Source organism: Myxocyprinus asiaticus, chromosome 42 (genome assembly GCF_019703515.2).
Source record: "Myxocyprinus asiaticus isolate MX2 ecotype Aquarium Trade chromosome 42, UBuf_Myxa_2, whole genome shotgun sequence".
Taxonomy (NCBI): Eukaryota; Metazoa; Chordata; class Actinopteri; order Cypriniformes; family Catostomidae; genus Myxocyprinus; species Myxocyprinus asiaticus.
The window spans coordinates 10,547,605-10,574,268 of NC_059385.1; the positions used below are offsets into that span (position 1 = coordinate 10,547,605).

The following is a 26,664-nucleotide window of genomic DNA, read 5'->3' on the forward strand; positions in this document are numbered from 1 at the left end:
TTTTGGAGCTATGAAATTTTGGTACCCATTCACTTGGATTGTATGGACCAAAACAGTTGAGACATTCTTCTAAAAAACTTCATTTGCGTTCAGCAGATAAAAGAAAGTCATACACATCTCTGGGGATGGCATAAGGGTAAGTAAATGATGAGAGAATTTTCATTTTTGGGTGAACTATTCCTTTAAATGACTTTATTTTACTTTGATGAATGATTGCTCTGTTCTGCCATTCTCTATATTGTTGCTTGTGATTTATGTGTTTCTTGGTTACGGTTGTTGATCAGTTTCCTTCCGGTTGCCATTGCAGTCCTGTTCCATTAAAGTCCCTATCGCTCAAAAAACATAAAAGACGCTCATTTGTTGCCACCTACTGGCGTAAAGGCATACTAGCAGAAATGGTTACAATGAATCAGTGAATGAATCTGCAAGAATCTTTTTGTTGAGCATGTTCAAAATACTTAAATCACAAAGATGGATCAAAATCCACACCACAAGCAGACATGTGCTCTCCGCTGTCAGTAACGCCACATATCCTTTCTACAGAGAAAATAAGTTGCATTATCCTTTTAGAATAAGTTTTTTTTTTTACCACTTATCACTTCTTTATGTGTAAAAATATACATATAAAACAAATCATAATTTTAAAATGATACAATGCAGCAGAATCACAGCCAATCATTAGATATCTGATGTTTAATATACAGCTATGTAGAGCAGGATTTTGGACCAATGAGATTTCACAGTGGGCAGAGCCTACCAGTGCAATTTGATAGAAATAGAAACCTACTGCTGGCGTTTTTCGCTTTGCACCTGGTTAGGACAAAAACTCAGGATTAGCATGGAAGAGAACTAGCTTTTTTCCACTTCACTGCACTCCTGCAACATCACTGAATATTATGAGATTGATCTAATTTTTTTTGCATTGCATCGATCCGCTAGACTGCATGGGCTGCGTCCGAAATCAAGTACTATCAGAGTATGTACTGCATTTGATGAAGGACGCACATCTTGGCAGGTAAAAAAATACGTTCTTTAGGTTTGCAGGTGAGTATGAATACATCAAAATCCAAATCCAAAAGTAAAACTGAATTTTTACCAATACCAATTCGAGTTTCCCACTGGTAATTACGATTTTGTGGTGCCGTTCATGTTCTCTCAACTCATAAAGATCATACCGGCATGACTTGAACGCACTATATGCCCGGGAATAGTTTAGTTTCTATGCATATTTTTGTACTTTTAATAAAATCAGAAAATAAGATTAATTTAGCTGGTTTATGAGGCGACATAAGGTATGTGCAACAAAACTATATTTCCCATCTTTATATATGGCAGGACAAGAATTATCGAGAAATTGCTCTCAATAACTCTCGTCCCGCCATATAAAGAGCGATTTCCAAAAGGCATTTTTGCGCCATTGAAAGGCACTTCGGGAAGGGGATGCCACTAGAAGGGCAGCGCCAAACGAAAGTGTGAAAATGAATCTTTTCCCGAAGGGTCCTTCCACAAGCCTGTTAGCGAAGGTATACATTCATACAGTTATGCCATGCTCCCTTTAGAGTACCCACTTCAAGGCTCCGCCACCCTTTTGAGTGAGTGTGACACAGGGATGATCACTTTCGATGGGAATTTGACAAAAACAGATAGACAACGCATCAATTACACACCTAATGTGCGGATATCCTCTTCATTTTGTTGCATTGGTGCTAAAAGCTTCTTGTCTTTGTCAGTAAGTGAAAAAGATAGAAAGAAATATGAAATAGCAAAATGGGCATATTGTTTATGACTATAAATCACTTTAACGCACACCATCATTCAGGACTTCCGGACTTTAAATTGATAATTTCACAAAACGCACCAATACTTCATCCGAAAACAAGGGCATTGTCCCATGACCCAAATATACTGTATGGCATAGTAAAAACAACCGCAAAAAATTATTTACTTTGGTTCTGTTAAACAAACATAATTTAACAAGCAACAACTTTCTTTGTACATATAGCACTTAGAGTTTAAATGAGCCGCCCAATGTAGTCAACCTGATCTCATGAAAAGTCATACATAATTTATAAGTTGGCCATTATGATCCTGAAAGATTTTGTTTGCAAAAACTCATACAACTTCATCACATGCAAATTTCCGGATGTCTAATGTGGAAGTAAGCGCAAGTTCCGCGCACGAGGTGTTAAGGACATGCTTATTAATATTATGCCCTTATCTAAACCCCTTATCTAAACTTAACCAATCAGTAGAGTGTGTAAACATGACAGGAAGCTATTCTGTGTGACAGAAGCAAGTAATTGTCGCGTACTAAATGGAAACGATGTCCAGTTACGTCATTGGCTGTAGTGAAAGTCATAGGAATTCTAACGAGTGCAGTCGCACGATATCATACGAATTAGCCAAATTTAGAAAAGTCATTTGAATCCTGACGATTTCGCTGTGAGAGTTTGCTGGATGTAGTAGGTCATCTGGGCATTTCTAACCAACAAATTATGAATTCTATTACTGAAGGTTTGGAGTTGGATACCCTGCTCCATTGGCATGCTGTTTTTTGGCATACTTTATAATAGGAAAGTATGCATATCCAGACCCGCCATGGGGTCAGAGATCACAGGAAAACAAAATCATTCATTTTAATGTAGGAAGGGTTACAATTTAAATGTGCTTGGCTTTTTCAGACATGTTTTGATATTACAAACAAACTGGACACCAGAAAAACAAAAGCATATCCTGAAAGATACATAAAACCATAAAGCAATAAAGTAATGACTGACAGACACAATTTACAGCTAAAGAAAGACAGTTTAGGGCTCAGTGAGTTTCATCCAGCAGGTGAAGAAAAAGCAGGATCCTGAGCTCCCCTGCAATCCTGTCATTCAGACAGAATACAGATAGCCTGTGTATAGTGTGGGGAATGGAACGAGAAACAAACGAAACGAAGCATGGATGATGAAGGTTCTGGAGGGGCCAGTGAGAAAGTCAGTGACATGAACAAAATGGTAGCCAAGGCAACTGTATTTCTCTCACATTCTCTCTGGGGCTTTACGTTACACATGCATTTCTTATTTGTCTATTTCTATGAATCTGTCTTCGACTCTCTCTCTCTGGATGTACATTAAACATGAAGGCCATATCCAGCCCTCAAATTGACACTCTGACAGCTCTAAAAGCATGAGAGGGTGTAAATAAATAGAAAAGGAGGATATAGGTGGAGAGAGTGAGGTTATGCTGTCTCTATAAGGCAGTTGCCGTTCTCTTACTCCAAACTGGAGTATAAATCCTGTGCGGTTGTAAATGTCTATTATTTTCCAAAGGCTGGAATTTTCCCCTGAACAATTATGCTCAGACAATCTGTCTGATGTAAGCTTGGTTTCTCTGTTTATGAAATATGTTTGTCTAAAGGCCAGACCAGACATTATCCTGTCCAAAATGCACAAACACACATACAGAGTCTCTTTCTCTCAGACATAGACACAGACATCAATAATTTATGTATTTTATTTATTAATGGCCTTTAGTGATGTGCTTGGATTTATCATAAATATGGGAAGTGACTAGTTGTTTTTTTTTATTTTTATTTTTTTATGTTTCTTTTGTCAATCTGTTTTGGAATGCTCTCTGCCAAGCTTCCTCTCTTGGTTTGTGTATTTGTAAAATGTAATACTGAATCTTTAGGTGAAGTCAGTCAGATAAAAAAAGAAGTCAGGGCACGTTAAAAGTGTCTCGGAAACAGGATGCCTGGCCACCATATTTTTGTGTGTCATGTTTTAGACTGCACAACCATAACAAGTGTACCAGTAGAACAATGAGATGGTCCACAAATGTGGGTTTTTCATTGGCCGATGCTGATGCCGATATCTAGAGAGCAGCAGCCAGTCAGAACAACCCCTTGATAACCGCCTTACAATTATGAGTAATTTGGTGCAACTGGGCCCAGGGTGGGGAATGGCTGACGTAATACCTATAAATTATATAATAATAAGCCTACAAGTTAACAGAATAATTTCCCCCAAAAAAGAAGATTCTCTCATCATTTATTCACCCTCATGCCATCTCAGTTGTGTATGACTTTTTTTCTGCAGAACAAAACAAAGATTTTTTGAAAAATATTTCAGCTCTGTAGGTACAATTCAAGTAAATGGTGACCAACACTTTGAAGCTCCAAAAAGCACATAAATGTATCTTAAAATTAATCCATAAGTGGTTTAATCCATGTTTTCTGAAGAAAACTAATTGGTTTTGGGCGAGAACCTACCAAAATGTAACTTCATGGTTCACTGTATATCCACTGCAATCATGCTCATGATTTCAAGCTCCATTACACTTCCTAGTGCTTGACATGTGCAGAGTGCTAGATGGTGCTAGAATGTGTAATGGAGCTTGAAATCATGATCGCCATGGAGGCTTCTAAAGTCAAGATTTATAGTGAAAAAGGAGTTATTTTATGGTCTGTTCTTACCTAAAATTGATTGGATCGCTTCAGAAGACATTGATTCAACCACTGAGTCTTATGGATTACTTTTCTGCAGTCTTTTTGTGCTATTTGGAGCTTCAAAGTGTTGGTCACCATTCACTTGCATTGTGTGGAGCTACAAAGCTGATATATTCTTCTAAAAACTTCATTTGTGTTCTGCAGAACAAAGAAAGTCATTCACATCTGGGATGGCATGAGGGTTAAGAAATGAGAGAATTTAAATTTTTGGGTGAACTATTCTTTTAATGACAGTGAATGGGACATAGGCTACACAAAATCGCAAAAATGTCAAATTAAATGAAACATTTTTCACAATATTTAGTCATAACTGACTCAAAATATTTGCAAAATTCACACAATATTAAATTATGCAGGCAGGTTTTGAAATCGACACTGGGAGGAGCTGCCACTTATGACCAAGCGGTCACGTTATCGCCAATGTGGATGATTTCGTTATACCACCTTATAGTAGCCTGTTTACACTGCCTGGCCAAAAAAAGTCTAATATTTAGTTGGACCGCCTTTAGCTCTGATTACGGCGGTCATTCATCATGGCATTGTTTTCGACAACCTTATGCAACGTCATAACATTTATTTCTGTCCAGAACTGCATACAATTTTGGCCGAGATGTTGTATTGATGACGGGAGAGTCGAACCACTCTGTAGTCTTCTCCAGCACATCCCAAAGACTTTCAATGGGGTTAAGGTCAGGACTCTTTGGTGGCCAATTCATGTGTGAAAATGAGTCATCATGTTCCCTGAACTACTCTTTCACCATTTGAGCCCAATGAATCTTGGCATTATCATCCTGGAATATGCCTGTGTCATCAGGGAAGAAAAAAATCCATTGATGGGATAACCTGGTCATTCAGTACATTCAGGTAGTCAGCTGACTTCATTTTATTGCTGCATAACGTTGCTGAGCCTAGACCTGACCAATTGAAGCAACCCCAGATCATAACACTGCCTCCAGAGGCTTGTACAGTGGGCACTACGCACGACGGGTGCATCGCTTCATGCGCTTCCCTTCTTACCCTGACGCACCCATCGCTTTGGAATAGGGTAAATCAGGACTCATCAGACCACATGACCTTTTCCCATTGCTCCACAGTCCAATCTTTATGCTCCCTGGCAAACTGAAGTAGATTTTTTCTGATTAGCCTCACTAGTAACTGGCTATCTTGTGGCCACAGAGCTGTTTAGTCCCAATCCTGTAAGTTCTTGTGGCATTGTGCATGTGATAATGCTCTTACTTTCACCTTTAAACATAGCCATGAGTTCTACAGTCGATTTTTTACGATGTGACTTCACCAAGCGTTTTAGTGATCTCCGATCATGATCATTCAAGATTTTTTTACAACCACATTTCTTCCGCAAAGCTTGACGGTTCGCCACTATCCTTCCAGGTTTTAATAATACGTTGGACAGTTCTTAACCCTATTCCAGTGATTTTAACAATCTCCTTAGTTTTCTTCTTCTTCTTTTTTTTTTTTTTTTTTTTTTTGCAGGATGCAGGCCAATAAAATGCCTCTTCTGAAAAACAGTAACATATTTTCCCCGACTACGGGATACGTCTTCCGACATGGTTGTTTAAGAAATTAGAAGCTACACACTGCATCAGTTAGGGTTAAAAGATTTTTTTGTCAGCTGAAACACATTAATCACTGCAATAATGATCCAATCATAGGCTCTTAAGTATCTGCCTATTTAAATTCAAACAGCGACTTTTTTTTGGCCAGGCAGTGTATATAGTATACCGACAATTTTTTTTGTCACTGTTTTGCTTTTTAGTTTTGTCATTTAATTATATTTGCTGCCTTCGTAAAATAAATAAGATGTAAATTTTAGAGAGAGAGAGAGAGAGCCTATAGGCTATACAAATGTAAACAAAACCAAGTTGGGTCTGAACTATTAGAGATCGCCTCAACTTTTTTTTTTTTTTTTAAAGTTCCAAACGTTTCTAACTCAATCAAACTAAAACACCTCAGGGACAATATAACTGCTAAGATAGCTTACCTTGACCTTTACTGTGAACACAACACAAAGCTGAGGGGCAGCTTGTGGCTGACAATGATGTTTATAAAATATTACCCTGCAAAAAATTAAAAAATATTAAATAAAAAGACACGTCACTGCTTTTTGTTCTCTAATGATGATGCATGGTCCGCAGTAAGTGTCCTCTGCCTTCAATACCTCCATTTATTTAGACGTATTATGCAAATAGTGTGGATCGATGGTTCCTTTGGAATGCCTGTGTTCTGCAGACCCAGGGGAAAACACAATCACTGCTTGTTGTTGGCCATGTGGTTTAGCAACAAATTAGGAGGCATATGACCTTTAAATTGCAGTCAAACTTTACAGTTTGTTAAAATTACTTTATATGTGCCTATACTCCTTAGAGGACAAAAACATCTCAAGGATGCGTCCAATGGGACTGTGGTGCAGCTACACTGCCATCTGTTGGTAAGGAGTGAGAGGAATTTCGTCCAACTTGTGTGATCCGAGTCATTTTAGCGAATCAGTTGGTTCGGAACCAATTCTACAACTATTTCATTTGAGAAATTACTCCCCATTTTATAAATTAGTGAGATATTAATACAAATTTAGATGAGCGCCATATTTAATTTTGACGGGAATGAAAATGAGGCTGTAAAGGATAGACTCAGTTTCTAAAAGTCTCTAAGCAGTTTTCTGGAGTTTTTTTTCCATTGTTTCGTCAGCTGAACTATCAACACTAATTTACACAACCATACATTTCATTGTAAAGACTGTAAGTCAGACCACCAATTTTGTTTTATTCCCATCAAACATATACAACTCTGATAAGAGCTAGACTAGATTGCACACAAATAAATACTCCATAAAATTGTAAATTCCATTGAGGCTTTATTTTATACATTATTAAATGTTAGGGGCTCCAATCACCCTGTTCACTGCTCTAAAACTATGGTTGGAGCCATGACATAGGCCTCACTGCCTGTCATTGAGCTCAAGTCAAACCCATTTACACTGTTTCTATCAAAACAGCACAAAAACCTGTCAATAAGCCTTATTTTTGTACAAAATATACACCTTGAATTCTATCTACACATGTACACCAACACACAAATTTACAGATTTTTGAATAGAACAGACATGCTTCTCAGAAGCAGTGACATTAATTAATGTCCTAGACATTGTAGAGTGACACAGCAACATATAACACTGACAGCATTAATAATAATAATAATAATAATAATAATAATAATAATCAATGATAATTTAAATATTGTGTACTTGCAACAAACACAGCAGGCGTCTATATTATTTGATATTATTTACAATTTTGCTTGGTTTCTTTGTGCATTGTCAGAAGAGCACAATACTGATGCATTTATCATGAAAAGACATTATTGCTTACATGGGACAATGGAATCAAGTAACATGATAAACAAAACATTTCTTAAAACAGAACCTTTAAAGAATATGGGCTAGTCAGGTATATTATCATCAGTAAATAGTTCACATCAATATGTCACCAGGGAAGAACCTTAAAAATACAATTAAATATAATTACTGGTACTGTAAATCTAGCTTCATTCAAATGATACTGGATAAAACACCTTAATACAGTTTTAAATAAATGTAAAACGTTTAGAGAGTAGAGAATAATGTACCAAACTTCATAAGAATGCAGTAATTTAGAGCTTTGTTATGAATGCGACATGGAGCACTTAGTAAAACTAAACCAGACCTGCTGTGTTTTGATTAGCGTGAGGAGGCTTGTCATTCACATCTGCTCTGTGTTTGTCATAAGCTATGCTTTAAAGGTGCTAGTTAAAGCTGTCTACTGTGGATAGCCGGTCAGACTTAAAGAAGAGCTGTGGTAAAGTCTGGACAACAGGAAGCAGAGTTACAACTTATGGCTACAGTAGAGTCCGTCTCTGCCACTTTCTCTATCCATCATTTCTCATTTCTCCACACATTCCCCAAAACAAAGACAACAAAAACAGTTTTGAACAGCTGCATGAATGTACAGGTAATAAATAGACTAAATAAAATGCCCCAAGAGGTAAAACACTCTAAAAAGACAGTTTGTTTTTGTTTAAGGGTGAAAGACACTAAAACTGTTCACTTTCTTCCTCTCTCTTGAATCCCTCCTTTCCACTCTATTTCCAGTGGTCCTCCATCAGTCCTGATGATGATCTACATCACTCAGATTTTGGTCTCTGGGCCCTGGGAATCCAAAGCCTGAAAGGAATTTCGAATATTGGCGGCTTCAGTTGCACATAGATGGCCGAAAGCTTTGTTGTACCACTCTGGAGACTTTCCTCTGAAACACAGCAGATAAATTTACAGTTAAAACTGCAATCAATGATTCATAGATGTACAGTAATTATGAAAGTTTCAGACTACTGCCTATTTCATTAGTACATACTTTGGAAGCACTTAACAACAAGATAATTTCTAATAAACCACAGGAATATTTATGCTCAAACACAACATTAAACAATTTAAAGACAATTACAACCATGTATGTTATGTTAAAGGGATAGTTCAGCAAAAAATAAACAAACAAACAAAAAAAAAAACCTCATGCTCATGTTGCTTGAAATCCATATGTTATTTTTTCTTGCATGGAATTAAATTGTCAGTGAATAACGATTAGAATAAGTCCTGCACACTGCTGTTGCTTGTAAAAAATATTTCAAATTTATTAACAAAGCAACATTTTGGTCATACGAAATGCCTGATGAAGGTCACATGACTGATTTCTTATTTATGCTCTTCAATATTTTTCTAGGGCTGTTGATTAAACGTTTTAATTCAGTGCGATTAATTACCATATATTTGAAAATAATTGTCCCTGCACCCTAATAAGGAATGTTCCAACAAAGCAATTCAAGCTTGAAGTACCACCTGTTTTCAGCAGGGAGCAGTAAGCGAAACTCCAGCTGTTTAGGCAACGCGCAGCTGAGCAGAGAACAAACCACACTCAGGCTTGCTTGACTTTGGCTGTGTCTCATTTGGAAGGCTGCGTCCTCCGGAGGTCACATTTCTCAGCCACATACGTCATCGAGGCTGTCTCGTTTCATAAAAGCGAGTAGGACACTTCGAATGCAGCCTTCGAATGTGACCTTCTTTCACGGGAATTCGGAGGATGCATTAGGTGTATCCTTCGTGGGCACTCACAACTCACAATTCTTTGCTTCAAGGAAATGTCTAAAAAAAAAAAAATAACGCCAATTTGCCCGTAAATATGATGTTCAAACGCAAGAAATGTTAATTGCCAAGTTGAAGCACCTCAGTAGATGGGTGAAGAGTATGTATTATTATATTAATATATAATTAAAATAAAGTATTAGACTAAAAGTACACCTGTAAAATCTATTTTCTTTTCTCTTTACATCTTTATAACTCCTAAAATTTACCTCATACATTCCATTCTAAAGGGACTTTGTTACCTTCTCACTCAAAGCGCTCCCGCTTGTTAAAGAGTGGCGTGCTGTCATAGCAACCATGTTACGTTACGTTTGTCCTACGAAGGCTGTCTCGTTTAAACGAGATTTGTTTAAAGGAGGATGCTCGGTATACTACAGCCTTCAAAGGACGCGTTCTCCCTAGCACGCAGCCTTCGAAGCGAGGCACAGCCACTAGCAGCCGCACAAGTTTACAACCCGTTATTGAGTACAAACATAGCTGGACGGAATGCAATTCCGAATGCAGGGTCTCGAGACATGTTTTTCTAAGTTTGAAACTATGTTTAACTTGACACAGCTTCCTAAAAATTGTGATTGTATTACAAAACACAAACGGAGGTAGTCAAAAACATGATGTTGTGCCAGTGAGGTGTGTGAGGGGTCTTCTTTTTTTTGTAAGTAATTATTAAAATTTAGGTCTGTTCCTTGCACAAACCTATTGAATGGCTTCAGAAGACTTTGAATATAGCACACAAGTTGTTTTGACTACTTTATGGTACATTGTTGCCCTTTTTGGAGCTTGGAAGTATAAATCTCCAACCACTTTCATTATATGGAAAGGAACATTTTGCAAAATATCTCCTTTTGTGTTCCACAGAAAAAAAAATAACAATACATGTTTGGAGAAAAATGGTTAGTAAAAATGACAAAATTTTCTATCCCTTTAAGAGGTCTCTCCAATGCACTTACTTCAAATCAACTCGGCATATGTGGGTGAGTCTGGACTTTCCGGAACCACACGGTTCTAGGAGATACTGTGATTCCAGCACCACCCCTCTCACTCCACCCAACTGCAGGCTGTCCTCATGGTCAATTGATACCGAAATCAGCACACACACACCTTTGGGCATATCGGTCCTCCATGTCCTAAACATTATTAAAATGACACGCATATAATCAAGTATAACCCAGACACATGCAAGGACTGATGGGTAGTGTGTCAGACATCACATAATGGAAATGTAGGTGTCGTTCTGCCAAGCGCAAATTAGATTAAATATCAAATAACACGTATCATTCAAGCCAAGCGATGCCCTTTGATCACTTAACTGTTTGTGCCACACCGCCACTTATTTGTCAAAAGATGTGATTATTTTTTAAACTGTAATCTTAGAGTGATTTTCTGGGCATGACCTGGGTGGCCTAATTTGTTTAGTTTAAATGATTTAATCTTGAATTAACACATATAAGTGTGCTCAGAATATCTAAACACTATTTCAGTATTATTCTCTGAATTCCTAGCTGTTCAACAGGGGTACAGTATGTCAGACTTTTAAGACATCACAGTTTGGAGAATCAAGAACTGAATGACGCAAAAAGCTTTTAGTAGAGAGGCACAAATGAAACATGCTATTAAGCTGACAATAAGTTTAGCTCATTCAGCTTATTACAAAGTGCATAAATACCCCTTTACCATGGTAAAATCAAAGACACACAAGGCCTAAATTGGCATATTGCTTTTAAAAAACACCAGCAACATTACTATGATAAAAGACACTAATGTTCAACAATTAATTTATTTATAATTATAATCAGAATAAACAATTCTGATGCCTAATTCTAACCTGTGTACAGTTGCCAAGTAATGTTGGTGCAACTGATGTGCAAGCAGAAGTGTCCATATGCTGTATATATTTTGTTTTTAACAATAGCTTTGAACATGGCTCATTCAATCAGATTTTAGGAGCAAAACTATCTGGTATATGGCACTAATAAACCCACCTGAGAACCACAAAGTCTCTGCTGGGGTGAGGGGCCATGCTGTTGTGTACATACTGGTACACCTCTGTCTGTTTGTCCAGAGTTTCTAGAACCTTCCACTGTAGAAGGTTATTGTCCCATAGGTGGCGCTCTCGCAGAATGCGGTTCAGTACCACAGACGGAGGAGCCTCAACCTCTGCAGACACACGCCAGCGTCTCAACGGGGTCCCGTCTGCTACCTGTGACCAGCAAACAAGCTGCATTCAGGTTTTAATGTAGCATTTTTAATAGTTACATGATTTGTCCATAGAACCTTCCGCTCATTTATTCATGAACAATTCACTTTGCCATTTAATAGCATATGGACTTGGATTTCCTTGATATCTCGACTGAATAAATTCATACATTCCCTCGTTAATAAATATATATATTTTTTATATATATATATAATATTTAGTAATGCGCAAAAGTATTAGGCACATTAGATGTTTCACAAAAACATTTATCTTAAGATTAATTTGTTTTATTTATTTTATATCTATTTTATATTTAGATTTACAAACATTCCTTTTATAGAATAGAACAGATGTAGAACAAGGCCTGTATGGCCCCCACAGAGCCTGGATCTCAACATCATTGAGCCAGTCTGGGATTACAAGAAGAGACGGAAGTAATCAGGACAGCCTAAATACATAGAATTGTATGGTATGCCCAATTCCTAATGTGCTCTAAGTCCTGGTGGTGGCATAGTGATTCGCCTCAATCCGGGTGGCGGAGGACAAATCTCAGTTGCCTCCGCGTCTGAGACCATCAACACTCGCATCTTATCATGTGGCTTGTTGAGCGCGTTACCACGGAGAAATAGCATGTGAAGGATTCTCGCTATTCTCCGCGGCATCCACGTACAACTCACCACACGCCCCACCGAGAGCAAACCACATTATAGCGACCACGAGGAGGTTACCCCATGTGACTCTACCCTCCCTAGCAACCGGGCCAATGTGGTTGCTTAGGGGACCTGGCTGGAGTCACTCAGCACGCCCTGGATTCCAACTCGTGACTCCAGGGGTGGTAGTCAGCGTCTTTACTCACTGAGCTACCCAGGCTCCCTGGTTTAGTTTTTTTATGTTTAATGCACTTTGTATGACGTTAATTGATAAATAATAATTTTTTTATAGCATTGTTTTTTTTTTTTAAACATGCTCACTTACATGAGCATTATATATATATATATATATATATATATATATATATATATATATATATATATATATATATATATATATGTTTAAATGTAAATAGTTTTTAATAAGGTCCCAATGCTATATCTTAAAGTAAATATTCATTATTTTATTCGTCAATGTGTCACGTATGTCTTCTCACCTTTTTGAACGATAGCTCAGTATTGTCAATATCAGGTCTGGTCACCCAACCCTTGGTCTTTTCCTTGGTCTCTTTAAGCAGATTCTGTATCAGGCTCTCCAGATAAGAGCGATATGAGTTTTCCTCTTCTTCTTTCTCATCTTGTTGTAGTTGTTTTTTACACAGCTCGTCCATAGAGGGCGCTAGCAGTTCAGCTTCCATGTATGAGTTCTTGGACTGAGAGACCATCTCCTGAGGAATCTGTACAAACCATATATAAAATGTTTCAAAACTCTCAAGAATTCTGCTCCTCTAACTCTGCCATTTTTATAAGAGATGAAAAATTAAATAAGTTATTTTTATAAATGTTTATAACTGCTCAGTTTTGTTTCATCAATGGAAAACTACTGAGCCCCTAAAGGGTCAAGGTAGTGGTGAAAAATAAGCAAATGCTTTTGCGTTCTCTCGCAAACCTTTGCGTTCCCCCGAGAATTTTTGTGTGCCCTCGCAAAACTTTTGCATTCTCTTGCAAATTATTTTGCGTTCTCTTGCAAAATGTGCGCCATAATGACAGTCTTCTTTTAGCTCTCCTATGAGTATTCCAGCATTATTCCAGCTTTTGTTCAACAAGAAGAGAAATCCAGTGCAATGAAAGAGTGAAGCCCAACAAACAATACAGGCAATGCACAAATCATAATCTTGATTTTATGAATGTGTGAAAATAAAGACCACAGTTAAAATGACATTAAATGCGAGTGGTCATTTATGCGGTTTGGTACGTGTCATTGTTGAATGATTGATCAATGATTGATGAATTGATAACACAATTGTTGCCATCTGCTGGCGCATGATAAATGGCCACATAAACATACATATAAAATAACAGTTGATATTTGAGCATATGATATTCAAATTACATTAGGCCTATAGTTTGGGAAAACATGTTACATATATAAAGACGGTCGTTTTTGTAGCATTCTTTAAATATATGGCATTTTGAATAGCATTAAAATCATATATTTTCTGTTTTGATTTTTGCATATGCCATATATCAGATTTACAGTATGTATGATGTAATGATGCAATACAGAAAGGAGTCACTGTATCTTCTCACTCTTTACATGTTTACAAGATACAGTTTTTCACAAAAAGTAGGCACCGGCACCTGTAGACTCGACTTATCTCTCATAAATGCAATAGCCTGCAGAGCATGCAGGAGCAGGAATTCATATACGTGAACACAAATTTTGCGAGAGTACGCAAAATAATTTGCAAGAGAATGCATAGTTTCTCAGAGGAATGCAAAAGTTTTGCGAGAGCACACAAAATTTGTCGGGGGAACGTAAAGATTTGCGAAAGAACGCAAAATAATTTGCTTATTTTTTTCCTAAGCCACACATATTTTCCCCACCACCTTGGCCTTTTAGGGGCTCTGTAGAAATCCATATTGAAATTATCATGATTAAGTAAATTTAAAGGGAGAACAACACTACATTTATTTTTGTTTTTGTCAGTTGCTCTGTACACAATCTTACGCTCACAACAACAGTTTGTTCCACATAGCAAACAGAGTTTACTGCAGTGTGCTGTGTCTCATGAAAGATCACTGCCTCCTACCTCAAATAGGTGGTTGCATTCAGCAATCATGTGGGCAAGCCCCTGAGTGGCTGCAAGGTTCTCATTCAGGTCCTTTTGGTCTGGCCGACCAGTGGCATACTTCCTCTGAACAGACCTGAATGCATTTAAAGACATCATATGCACAATTACATTGATTTAAGTTATGTATCTGAATCTCCAAATGATCTGCAATATTTATACATTTACAGTAAATCAACTATAAAAACTGAACACAGATAATAATCAAAAGACATCTTTCATGATACACACTTGACAAATGACAAAATTGTTCCAATTTATACACTTTGTATACTAAAAAATATTTCTGTAAACAAAGATACAGGACTCAAGAGTCTCGTGACACCCCCATTGCTCCTCCCCCTTCGTCTGGGTAAAGTTTGAGGTAAAACTAATCTACACCTCTCCTTTCAAATGACTCAACACCTCCTCCTGTCTCTGGCCCTCAGGCAGTGTGTCTGCTCTGTGTCGAGTAATGCTCCCTAATGAACACGATAATGGGGGAGTTGTTAGTACGTTGAGTTAATAAAACACTTCACGCCTTCTCACACCACTTCAGGGCCATGGAGTCCTAATGACAAAGCACACATATATTCTTACAGCTCCTAAATACCAACATATGCCCCATATGTATCTACACACCAAAGTTTGCGTTAAATCTATTCATTACACTCATCACAAACATCTGTTTAATACTGACTGGACTGCCGTTCTTTTTGCTACTTTTACTACATTGAAAAGAGCAGTCGGTATGTCCATTACCTTGGTGACAGGTTATCGTTCTTCATGATGTTGAGGTGGAAGAGAGAAGGTGCGAGGCACACCGCCAGGTTCATGGGGGTCATCTGGTTTTCCTCAACAGAGGAAGTGACATCATTTAGGAAGCACAGCAGTGTCTGCAAGACCTCACGGTTTTCATCAGCCATCAGCATGATAGCTGCCTGCACGGCCTGCAAACGCTGTTCTTTAGGGACATCTGGGGAGACAGAAAGTAGTAAAGGGTTTGAAAGCTCCATCATATTGTAGTATTTGTGCACATGGACTCATAACAGATCAGACATGCTCTTACACTGGTATATGTGGAGGAAGGTCTCGCCCATTTTGCTCGTAAGGAGGGGCTCGGGTAAATCTCTAAAAAACTGTTTGACCATGTCTGCCACATCATACGCAGACTGATCTTCAAAGTTCACATTTTCTGGAGAGGTTTCACACATTTGCCTCAGAGTCTGAATTCGAGACTTCACCCCGGATTTACGGAAAAGTCCAACCTGCAACACGACGAAACAAATCGTCATTTTAAAATATTAGAGCTTTGCATTTTCTAAAGAAAATGTGATAAGTAATAGTGTATTCTTGCCTTGGCAAGCACTACTAAAAAAACAAATCCAAAATGTCAAAACTTTCTATTTTATCTTAAATTAAAAAAATTCAGGGGCAAAAAAATCTAACATTTTGAAGACTGGAATCACTGTTGTTTTGAAACCATCTAGCTTTAACTGACTGGGTTTGCAATAACTTCTCCTATGACAGTATCTGAACCATGTAATCTGTCTTGCAAATGTGAATGAAATTGTGTACCTGGTCCAAACACTGGCTCCTTAAAAAGCGCAGAGCAAGCTCTAGGCTTAGAGGCAGAGGGTGTCCATACTGCTGGACATGAACAATCAGAGGTACACCAAAAACAGTCTTATCCTTGAAGTCTGGTCCCTTTATCCTCTTCATAAATTTTGGAACTGACCTACAAAAGTGGATACAGTATTAAGGGGAGGATGTCAGAAGAAGCTGGGGTAACACTTTAAAATAAGGTTCCATTTGTTCACATTAGTAATCAATATTAGTTAACATAAACTAACAATGAACAATACTTTCAGAATTTATGTATATTAGTTAATGTTAATTTCAACATGTACTAACATGTTAATCTAATTTGTATTTGTTAACATTACTTAATGCACTTTGAACTAACATGAACTAACAATGAACAATTGTATTTTATTAATTAACATTAACAAAGATTAATAAATGCTGTAAATAATATATTGTTAATTGTTTTTCCATGATACTTAATGCATTAATTAATGTTAACAAATGGAACCTTATTGTAAAGTGTTACCGAAGCTGGTTGGCAAAGAAAGTTTTGCAGGTTAAGCTACAGTAGTTAAAAAGCCTGGAGGTCATATCATATTGAGCACAAGAAACCAGACTGCAGAACTGTGATTTAGATGGAAGGATTACAGAGACTTCTTTGGAAGAGGACACTTCAAACAGTGTGTTATTTGATAAGATCAAAAGTTCCACCAGAGCTGATCATTTACCAACAAAAAACATTTCTGTTTAAAAACTTCCACAATCCCATCCCACACAGGGACTTTCCATGACTGACTCATTTTGTTGCTTCAGTAGATCCTCAACTTATATACATACACTATGACAATGTTTTTGTGTAAGCTGATCTTGTTTTCAAGAGACCTCTGAAGCTTCACCCATAAATTCTGACTAAAGCCACTCTCACCTTCCATATGTACTAGACTTGAGAACATTTGAACTCAGTGTTCTCATTAATTGTTTCGTGTTTATCAGAAAAACTGATCGTTCCTAATGCCTACTCCCTCATTTCTTTGTAGATTTCATCAAGAACGTGTAGAACTCACCAAGTCCATCCATGCTTGTTGGACATGGAGTATTTCTCCATGATAGCAGTGAGACGCAGTAGAGAGAATTTCTGCAGCAAGCTAAGCTGGCCTACTGATTGGCTAGATATCTGTAACGAGATTCCTGATTGGCCGAGGCGGTTCGACATCCTGAAGCTGGGCCATCTAAGGCTAAAAATATAACAACAACATGATTATTCATGAAAATCTGATCATGAAAAAGAGAAATCTTGAGTTTAAAGAACAGAAACTTGAATTAAGCATTACTTAAACTAAGGCCACATTCATACTCATACGTTTTCATTTTAAAGTGCTTTAATTTTGCTACGTTTAAGCTTCCCACCCACACTAGAACGCTGTTTTTTCTCCAGTGAAAACAGAGCATTTCAAAAACGCTCTGCAATACCACATACTTTGGAAAACTGAAAAAATAGTTTTCAAATGAAAATGGATTAGTGTGGACAGGGCCTAAATTAAGAACATATTTACACTATTAACATTAAAAATCACTTAAGACAAGAAGTTGCACGCAACTGAGGTCATTTTGCCTGCTTAAAATCTAGTGCAATCACCTATTACAACACATACAGATTCTTCACAATAACTTATTATATGTATATAACAGTAATATGTTTCTCAATATTTAAAGGAGTGCCTCACAGTATATCCATACTGAAGTCTCACCGTGGTCGTGTGAGAGAAGCCCCAACCCCTGAGTCCCTCCTCTCTCTAGTGCTGGACGTGTCCGTGTCATTTAACGAGATCCCGTCCCTGTTGCCGTCACTTGCCATGGTCAGACCTTCTATTACTGAGGTCCCCTCAAAGTCCAGTGTGATTTGACTGGAAGACTGTCTATCAATATTCCTCTGGCCCATCCCCCTGATGCCATCCCCCTCCCTTTCACTCTCCGGTAAGACGTTTTTGGACCATTGATCCACAATCTGCTGCAGTCCATTCACATGCTGCAGAATGTCATCTAAGTGCGTGAAAATATCCTCCTTTTCAAGGTCCAACAAATCTCCTGTGCTCGCATACAAGTGTGAACCAGGTACATTATCATACACACTTATCCGACTTCCCCGTGGGCAGCAACGTGTCACGGGCCGAATTTCCCTTCCACCAACTTTTCTGCTCTTTAATGACCGCTGCTCCGAATCCAAAGCCTTCCAATTTCCGTGGTCTTTACCGGCAGGTGCCAAACTTTCAATGGACAGTGCTTTGGGAAAGGTACCAGGTTTATGATCTTTGGGGATGTGCACCAATAGTTCTTCATAGGAGCGAAACTCATTTTTGCGTCTCTGTTCTACCGGTCTCCTCCTCTGGGAAGCGCCAGCAAGAACATCAATGTCCTCCAGGTAGATGCCTGCACGTTTGCCGGGAGCTTGATACTTCGAGACACGCCCTTTCATGTTTGGTGTGCTTCCCGCACTACCGCTGGTCTCTGATTGGCTGCTGGCCTCACTGCTGGCAAATGAATTCGGGCAGTTGTTCATAGGTGGCATGTTTTCTGTGTTTAAAGGCCCGCCGTTGAAGATCTGAACACATCGTAGAGTTTTCAGTGCTTCAGGTTCGCCTTGCAGAACTGGGCCACTTATAACCAAAGACCGCCGTTCTGACCGCCCCATCGATGGTCCCCATGCGCGACCCAGTGTCTCCATTCTCCGCAGGAAGTCTTTGGCGCACGTTCGTCTACGCCGCCTGTTCTTGGCAGGAAGTGAACCGTAATGAGGCAGGTCTCTAGGTAAGTGCAGTGAGGTGAGCGAGGCAGAGTCTGGCATGGCGGCCAGGGAGTCTTCGCTGTGCAGGGAGCAGATCTCTGGCTCGCTCAGGTCGGTCAGAATGCTCTCGCTGCTCACGGTGGTCCGCAAGCCCTCCCCCACCTCCGAGGGACTCCGCTCCTCTGTTCTTCCCAGGAGGTAATCGATGTCTTTGAGACGTGACCAGCGGCGACTGTTTAGCTCAAATGTCCATCTATTACTGATGGCCAACTGGTCCTCCTCATCAGAGTCCTCACTCTGTAAGGACAACAGAGCACAAAACAAATGCTGAGATTTGTGTGCATATTGACATTATTTTAGGGGGAATTCACTAAGAATGAACTGCAGTCTGTAAAAGTGCCGTTTATTTGCACATGCTCTCTGCTCTGGTTTAGAGTTCGATTCACTAAATAAATTCTGCAGATCAGGCAGTGGTGCAAACGGGGCCACAAAAACTGTGCTGAATGCAATTTCCATGGCGCAATTCCGATCAAGCGGGTCAGCTCTGAGTGCTATATAGTGAAGGATGCAGCAGACCACCGTGATCTCTCACACTCTGCTGGGATTAACAGCATTAATCCACTACTCTGAGCCTGACACATAAATCTTCTCTTTAACATGCTGAAAGTGCGCTTGACTACATTGCACATCTGGATATATTTCAGGCTATAATGCTTGTCTCCACCATTTGATAATTATTTCATGAATTTCTACTAGTATGATTCATAGGAAATGTTCACAAACATCTCTTTTAAATATAATTCAGTTTACCACCTGCTTTCTTTGGGTGGTAATAGCACAATGTTAATCGAGGAAAGCAAAAATAGTGTTTGAATATAGCATAATACATAATGAGCCAAATGAAAAAGAAAGGAGGCATGTTTGCAGGGAAAGGAAAGATAATGACTTCATTTAAATTCTGAGGACATAACCCTATTTCAGCGCTGATTGCATCTGCTTATGATTACGTGTAGTTGGTGAATAAGACTTGTTTTTGCTCTGAAATACCATGCGCAAAAGCAGCTGTTTAGTGAATTCACCCCGTTGTGTTATAATCAGTGCTGCCAAAGTAAATGCATTACATTTTGAGATTAATTGCTGGTGTTTGCTAAAGCAAGCATCATTATTGCTATTTCTCATATTTAGGGTTAGGGATTTGAACAAACTACTAACCCCAAGTATTAAATTTTTTTGTGTAACTTATCTGCACCATTTGTGCTAGTGACATGAATGATACTTCTAACCATTTTTTGTTTTTTTAAACCTTTTATCTTTTGAAATGATTTGCAACCTTTTTCAAGCAACTGGATTTTCGTCTGTGGACAAAAATGTCTCTTTGTTATATATTTAGTTTAGTGGGCAACATTTAGACTAACTGAATGCATTAAAAGTGAATGCACTACATTCTTAAAGGATATAAATTAATCAGGTTAATGGCAAAACACCTGAGGGTAAATTAAGTTAATTATTTTAATCTATTACCCTAGATACAACATTTGCAAATCCTCCTTATTGTAGAGCGAATGAATATCTTTGGTGCCTGGACACAATCTCCAAACAAAATGGGAACCATGACAGACTGGGGAATCAATTTGTTGATGTTACCAATACATTTAACAGATAGTAAAACCCAGACACATGAGCTCAGAGCACAGGAAAGAGCTGTGACATTTTATGTACGTACTTTCACAACACATTTCCTATCTATCTATCTAAATTTGACGTAAAATCAACAGTAACTTACTGGCAACAAATGGCCAGCAAGCTGCTGTATTCCATACCTCAGTAAAATGACTGTTAAACTATCTACAGTAGTTTACAGCACACTGTATAATGATTTATAGTATGTGCTGTACTGTAAAATTAAGGTAGTGGTTTGTATGATGTATATTAAAATACAGTATATTAGCTGTACTGTAAATTTAATTACAGTAATTGTTTGTATGTTGTATATTAAATTGCAGTGTCCAAACAATTATTTTTTTGCAAACAGAACATTTATTACACAATGTTTACTCAAATATCACATAAATGTTACTCAAAAAGGTCAATTATGACTACATTCATAAAAGTCCATTCAAAAACTTCAATATTAAGTTCACCAGATGACTGAAAGAACACTCTCCCATTCTTTGCCTGTCCAGACCTAGAGAACAAAAATACAAAAATCTATTCATATCATGTAACGTCAGTCTTCTTTTTATATCAACATGACATTTAAGCTACAAGGGAGAGAATACACTCTCAACAACCAAAGTTGTGCATCATTCAGAAAGGACTGAGATAGAAGTTATTTACATACATATCGAATAAATTTCAGAGCAAAACATTAACACAGGTTATATTTGTACATAACATAACTTTATTGGTTCGACCTGTGTAAAAACAACAATTGCTCACAGACAAGGTAATTTGGTTACTTATGGTAACTTACTCCAATACAAAACAGAATGGGCGTTAAAACTAATGCTAGTATCTTTTTGAGAACGTAAACTTTATAGTTACAAAGCTACTCAAAGCAAAAATTCCATGCAGATCTTCACTGTCAAATGATGAATGTGTGAAAAAATTATTATAAACTGCTAAAAGATGTTTTGTGCGATTTTTGTTGCTCACCTGGTTCAGTTGAAAAGAGAAAGAGATCACTTTGCTTCTGCTCCTCTCAAGGCTGAAGTGACGAGGAGTCAAGTGCAGGCTCAACGTTCACAGGTTGCCAGATGCATTCACAATAGAGTTCTACTTTTTATGCAATTGAGTAAGTCCAATGCAGAGAAGACATCTCCAGGGTTTCGTCTTTTTGATAATAGATCACTGAATAATACCACAAATTTCCCCTCTAAATTGTGTATGTGCAGGTTTGAGATTGGGCCAGTTCTCATTTTAACAGTACATTACTGTAATTATTTTCCCGCTCATTTTTTCCTAAAGAATACAGCTCAGTTTGACAGTAACATACTGTAAACAGTTTCTACAGTAAGGCATGGTGGAAAATACAGCAATAATACTGTAAAAACAACAAATTGAGAGCAACATACTGAAAACAGTATCTACAGTAAGTTGCAGTTGGAAATACAGTAATAATACTGTCAAAGCAACAAAAATCATTTACAGTGTACGTACATTATCACAGACTTTGTGCATTTAAGTTGAATAGCAAAGATGATGTCAAAAGAGAAAATGGTATTTGAAAAATGTCAGGAAAATATTTCAACAACATCCCCTAAGTCATGTTGGCTGGTCTGGGGGAATTCTCAAATATCAGCCAAACAAGAGCAATAGAAAATAACAGGGATCAAAAACCGGTCTGGTTGCATTGAAGACAGCAACAGCTACAGACCCCTTTCACATGCCTGACACATCAGTTGAACTAGAAGTGTCAAAAATGACCTACACAACTAAGAAACATAATTAGGTTGAAATACGGGCCCCAAGTAACAAGCAAAGAGTCTCGACTGAAGATTAAACTGACGCTTTATGCTAAAAGACAATATCAATTTTCGTGACTGCTCTTTTTATGTAATCTGCTTTGTCTTAAGATTTATAGACCAAATCATCCATTTCAAACCCACACAGACAGATTTACTGTAAAGACTGATTTATATATAACAGGCATACTTTAAAAAAAATTAAATGTACCATGAACCAGAGCCATATACAGAAGACATTACAGTAATATAGATCATTTAATTTAAGTTTAATTTAAGTTATTAATTAATAGAGATATCCATCGGCATCTAGAATAAATGGGAGAATTTCATGAATACATGTCCGGGTCATATTTTTATTTTTAAAAATAAGAAATTAAATTATGCATAAAGAAAATTAAGATTTTTTGCACTGCATATAGTATCCAGTTTGGACACAATGATATTTTTTATAATTATTACAATCAGCATATATTAAATTCAACACAATAAAAACTACTATGATGTATAGCAACAGGCATGCATACTTACAAATTAAATAAAATATCATTATTTTATTTTCAATTTATGGTAATGAGGGTATATTTTTTCAGATTACAGTATGCTACTGATAACTGTCATGAAAATAATGTCACAATGCAAAAACTGGTCTTAAAAAATACTCTCCACTCTCTTATATTAATATAACATTTATTTTCTTTCATTCTTTCTTTATTTTTATTTTGGGGTGAAATATGACCCAGACATTTCTTGACAGTTTTCTTGAGATTGACCCAAATGACCATCTAAAATATTAAAGAAAAAAAATCTATTGATTTTTGAGTATATGATATGATAAATTCATCACTCACTTTCTTCTTGGGGAGGCTCACGTCCAGTTTCATGGAGGCACACTTGTTCAGAGTGTTGAGACGACTGGAAAAGAGTAAATACGGTCACTAATGTGTTAATTAATCTCATCTCCACTACAAAGAAACTACACATCCACATAGAGAGAGCAGATCCACTGTAGATCCTACTTTGATCTAACCTTAACTTGCCTCTCTACGTGCAGGTATAGGTTTCAAGGAACTCTCACTATCTGTGTCCTGATTGGCAGATGGAAAGAATGACAGGACTGCTTGGCAGCCGTAAATTCTAATCTCTTAAAAGAGATGACTATGAATGAACGAGTCTGTGACTGCAGAGGAAAAACAGAGGGATAGAGGAAGAGAGAGAGAGAGAGAGAGAGAGAGAGAGATAGAGAAAGAGGGTGGGCAATCCACCTTCTCGTTCACCTCCTCTTTGATGAAACACTTAAGTACCCTTTAACATTCTAGTCTGACTGATCTTCACCCCTGGAGAGTTATTCTCTGTCCTTTTACACACAAGCACACAGACTCTCACATGTTGTTTTCACCATATCTCATTGGTGATGACCATGTGATAATCTCTCATCACTGTCTCATCAAATGACTAGAGCCCGACCGATATGGGATTTTTGAGACCGATACCGATTTTAGAGGAGGGAAATTCACCGATTACCGATATGGTGACGATTTTACACCGATATGACTATACGAAGGTACTCAGAAGGCTGCTTTCTTAAATATTTTTTACCAAAGAATATTTTACATTATTATTATACATTGTCAACAAATTCTAGAAATGAACATTGAGAAAATAAAGAATAAATAAAAATACAATAAATAGCTTAATAAACATCAGTACTGTTAGTATAAGTCAATTGCTGACCATTTAAATAAAGAATAAAAATACAATAAAATAGCTAAATAAAAATCAGTACTGTATGTTTAGTATCAGTTAAATGCTGACCATTAAAATAAAGAATAAATAAAAATAAAATAAATAGCTAAATAAACATCAGTAGTACTGTTTAATATCATTCAGTTGCTGACCATTTAAATAAAGAATAAATTAAAATAAAATAAATAGCTAAATAAACATCAGGGGCCGGTTGCTCCAGCTATAGGTATGTTACAACTTAGCCTAGTTGTGGTGTAAATGGGCACTAAGTCACAATTTACCCTCCACTAAATATTTGAGCATTGCACCATTAAATTTATGTAGGACGTAACCCTACATAAAAACTAAATATTTACGGAAGACTCCGACCAGGAGTAACTGATGGAATAAAAAAGCAGACTCATTTAATGACATCAATGAGCTCATGTTTTGGTTGACAGGCATCAGTCCTTTCGACATACATGATGATGTTGGCATTTACACTCATTTACATTTACGAGAGAGGAAAAAAAAACGTACTTTTAAGCGGCTCTTCAGCATGAAACCGATCGAACGGTGCCGTTTTTAGGGTGCGTTGCCCGGTGTCAAGTTTCAACACATTCAACATATATATATATATATATATATATATATATATATATATATATATATATATATATATATATATATATATATATATAGGATATTAAAATGAATAAATGTCTATTTTTCCAGCCTGTTGTATAAGTATTTATTTATCACCCCTTATTTATTTTAGATAAAGTTACTATAATATTGTTATTTACACAGGGCAAATATACTATTTATTAAATCTACTTTTATTATGTATCCTGTTTTAATGTTTGGAAAACCAGACTTTAAAATATTACATTTTATAAATGCAACGACTGGAATTGTTCGGTTGAAGGGGGCACCAAACTGTGAATCCTGAACAAAACAGATGTACTGGTTTGGTGAATACATGTTTACACATTAGCTTCCACTCAGCTGACAACAATGAAAGTAGCTAAATGGTTAGCTAGTTAGCTATAAGCTCATTGTCACGGAAAGTAAAAGATGGACTTTATTTACTTTCCAGCATTGTGTCTCACCAACTAAGTAACAGTGTAGCGTGAAATCAACACTCAGCACACACAATCCACCACTGCAGTTGTCTGCTGAGCTGCGAAAAGATGCTCTGATGTTTACCTTTCAATCTGCTACATTACTGACTGCACTGACATACTATAGCTGGCTAACAGCAAACAGACACAAGTGACATGGTTGTCAGGGACAGGGTTAACGTTATATTAGTTATATAAAATGATGGGGTAATTTTGTATTAACTTTCCAGTATGTATTTCACAAACTAATTAGCAATTTAATGAGAGGAGACCGCTCAAATCCACACCGTTTAACTCCACCCTGTCTGCAGAGCCACCGTCAGCTCAGAGTCAGCTCTGTAAACAATGGAGTCGGAGCGTGCTCTGCTGGACAAACTACGCCGTGACACCAATTCTAAAGCATTGTTTTCTGCATTATATGTTCTGAAAAAAAGTTTTCATATCGGCGCATATCGGTAAAATATATGCCGATATCGATAAATCGGTCGGGTGCTACAAATGACTGATGAAAATGTTTGTTGATCTGTTTAATTATTTTTTATTTCGTCAATAATAACCAAGACAAGATGACAATTAAACGATTATGTTGATGAAAATATAATGAGAAAACAATAATACTGCATGATATTAACAGTCCACAAACAGAAGGAGAAACGCCTGTTTTTAGAAGACAAAACTTCTAGAAAGAATTGATTCATCTAATACAATAATCAAGTACGCTGGTGATTTCCCTGCTTAAGCAACATGAACAAGAAAAGAAGTGAATGAACATGTGAACTTAAATTAATGAAATATAGTCAGAATGCATAACTTGCATTGTGAATAAACGTTTTTTTTTTTTTTTTTTTTTTTTTTTGTAGAAACGTGCTATACACAATGCAGTATCCCAAGCTAGCAAAAACATGAAAAATTAATAACAGTCTCTAAAGCAAGAAGAATTCAGAACTGAAAAAGTAGATTACACTTCAGTATATTCATTTTATGGAGCTTAGGTTTTCACAATAAGGACAGTTGTATTATTTTGTTGCATTTTTTATATGTTGATACATGTTCAAATTAATACATGTTTATAAATGTATTATATATATAATTGATATATAAATGTTTGCATATTTGAATACATTTTGGTCTGTTACAGTTTGACACATTTTTGTCATTTTGTACATTCACTTTTACATCAACTAAAATATGTTATTTTCGCTGAAAAGATTAAAATTAAAATAATCTGACATGATGAAATATGGACTAAAATTAAAGGACATTTTAGTCAAAAGACTAAAACTGACTTAAACAAAACTGTGTAAAAATATACACTGCCCTAACCTTAACCCTACCCTCATAAAAACC

At 37.1% G+C, this 26,664-nt stretch overlaps 2 protein-coding genes across 4 annotated transcripts in view; one reads left to right on the forward strand and one right to left on the reverse strand.

The window, feature by feature from the left end:
- The window catches only part of LOC127432392 (spartin-like), a 471,452-nt gene that overhangs the window by 259,311 nt on the left and 185,477 nt on the right, over positions 1-26,664 (forward strand). The gene's annotated exons all lie outside the window — the stretch shown is intronic.
- Positions 7,286-26,664, reverse strand: part of LOC127432388 (stAR-related lipid transfer protein 13-like) — a 53,106-nt gene continuing 33,727 nt past the window's right edge. The window contains exons 4-14 of one of the 3 annotated variants that reach the window (XM_051683405.1): positions 23,320-23,383; positions 17,971-19,301; positions 17,287-17,457; positions 16,214-16,373; positions 15,705-15,903; positions 15,398-15,611; positions 14,618-14,732; positions 13,022-13,261; positions 11,660-11,877; positions 10,628-10,804; positions 7,286-8,790 (exon numbers count right to left, since the gene is read on the reverse strand). In XM_051683405.1, coding sequence (XP_051539365.1) covers positions 8,673-8,790; positions 10,628-10,804; positions 11,660-11,877; positions 13,022-13,261; positions 14,618-14,732; positions 15,398-15,611; positions 15,705-15,903; positions 16,214-16,373; positions 17,287-17,457; positions 17,971-19,301; positions 23,320-23,383 — 3,007 coding nt within the window. In that variant the 3' untranslated portion in view covers positions 7,286-8,672. The remainder of the gene's footprint in view (positions 8,791-10,627; positions 10,805-11,659; positions 11,878-13,021; positions 13,262-14,617; positions 14,733-15,397; positions 15,612-15,704; positions 15,904-16,213; positions 16,374-17,286; positions 17,458-17,970; positions 19,302-23,319; positions 23,384-26,664) is intronic. The other 2 variants (XM_051683403.1, XM_051683404.1) reach the window with 2 other exon arrangements.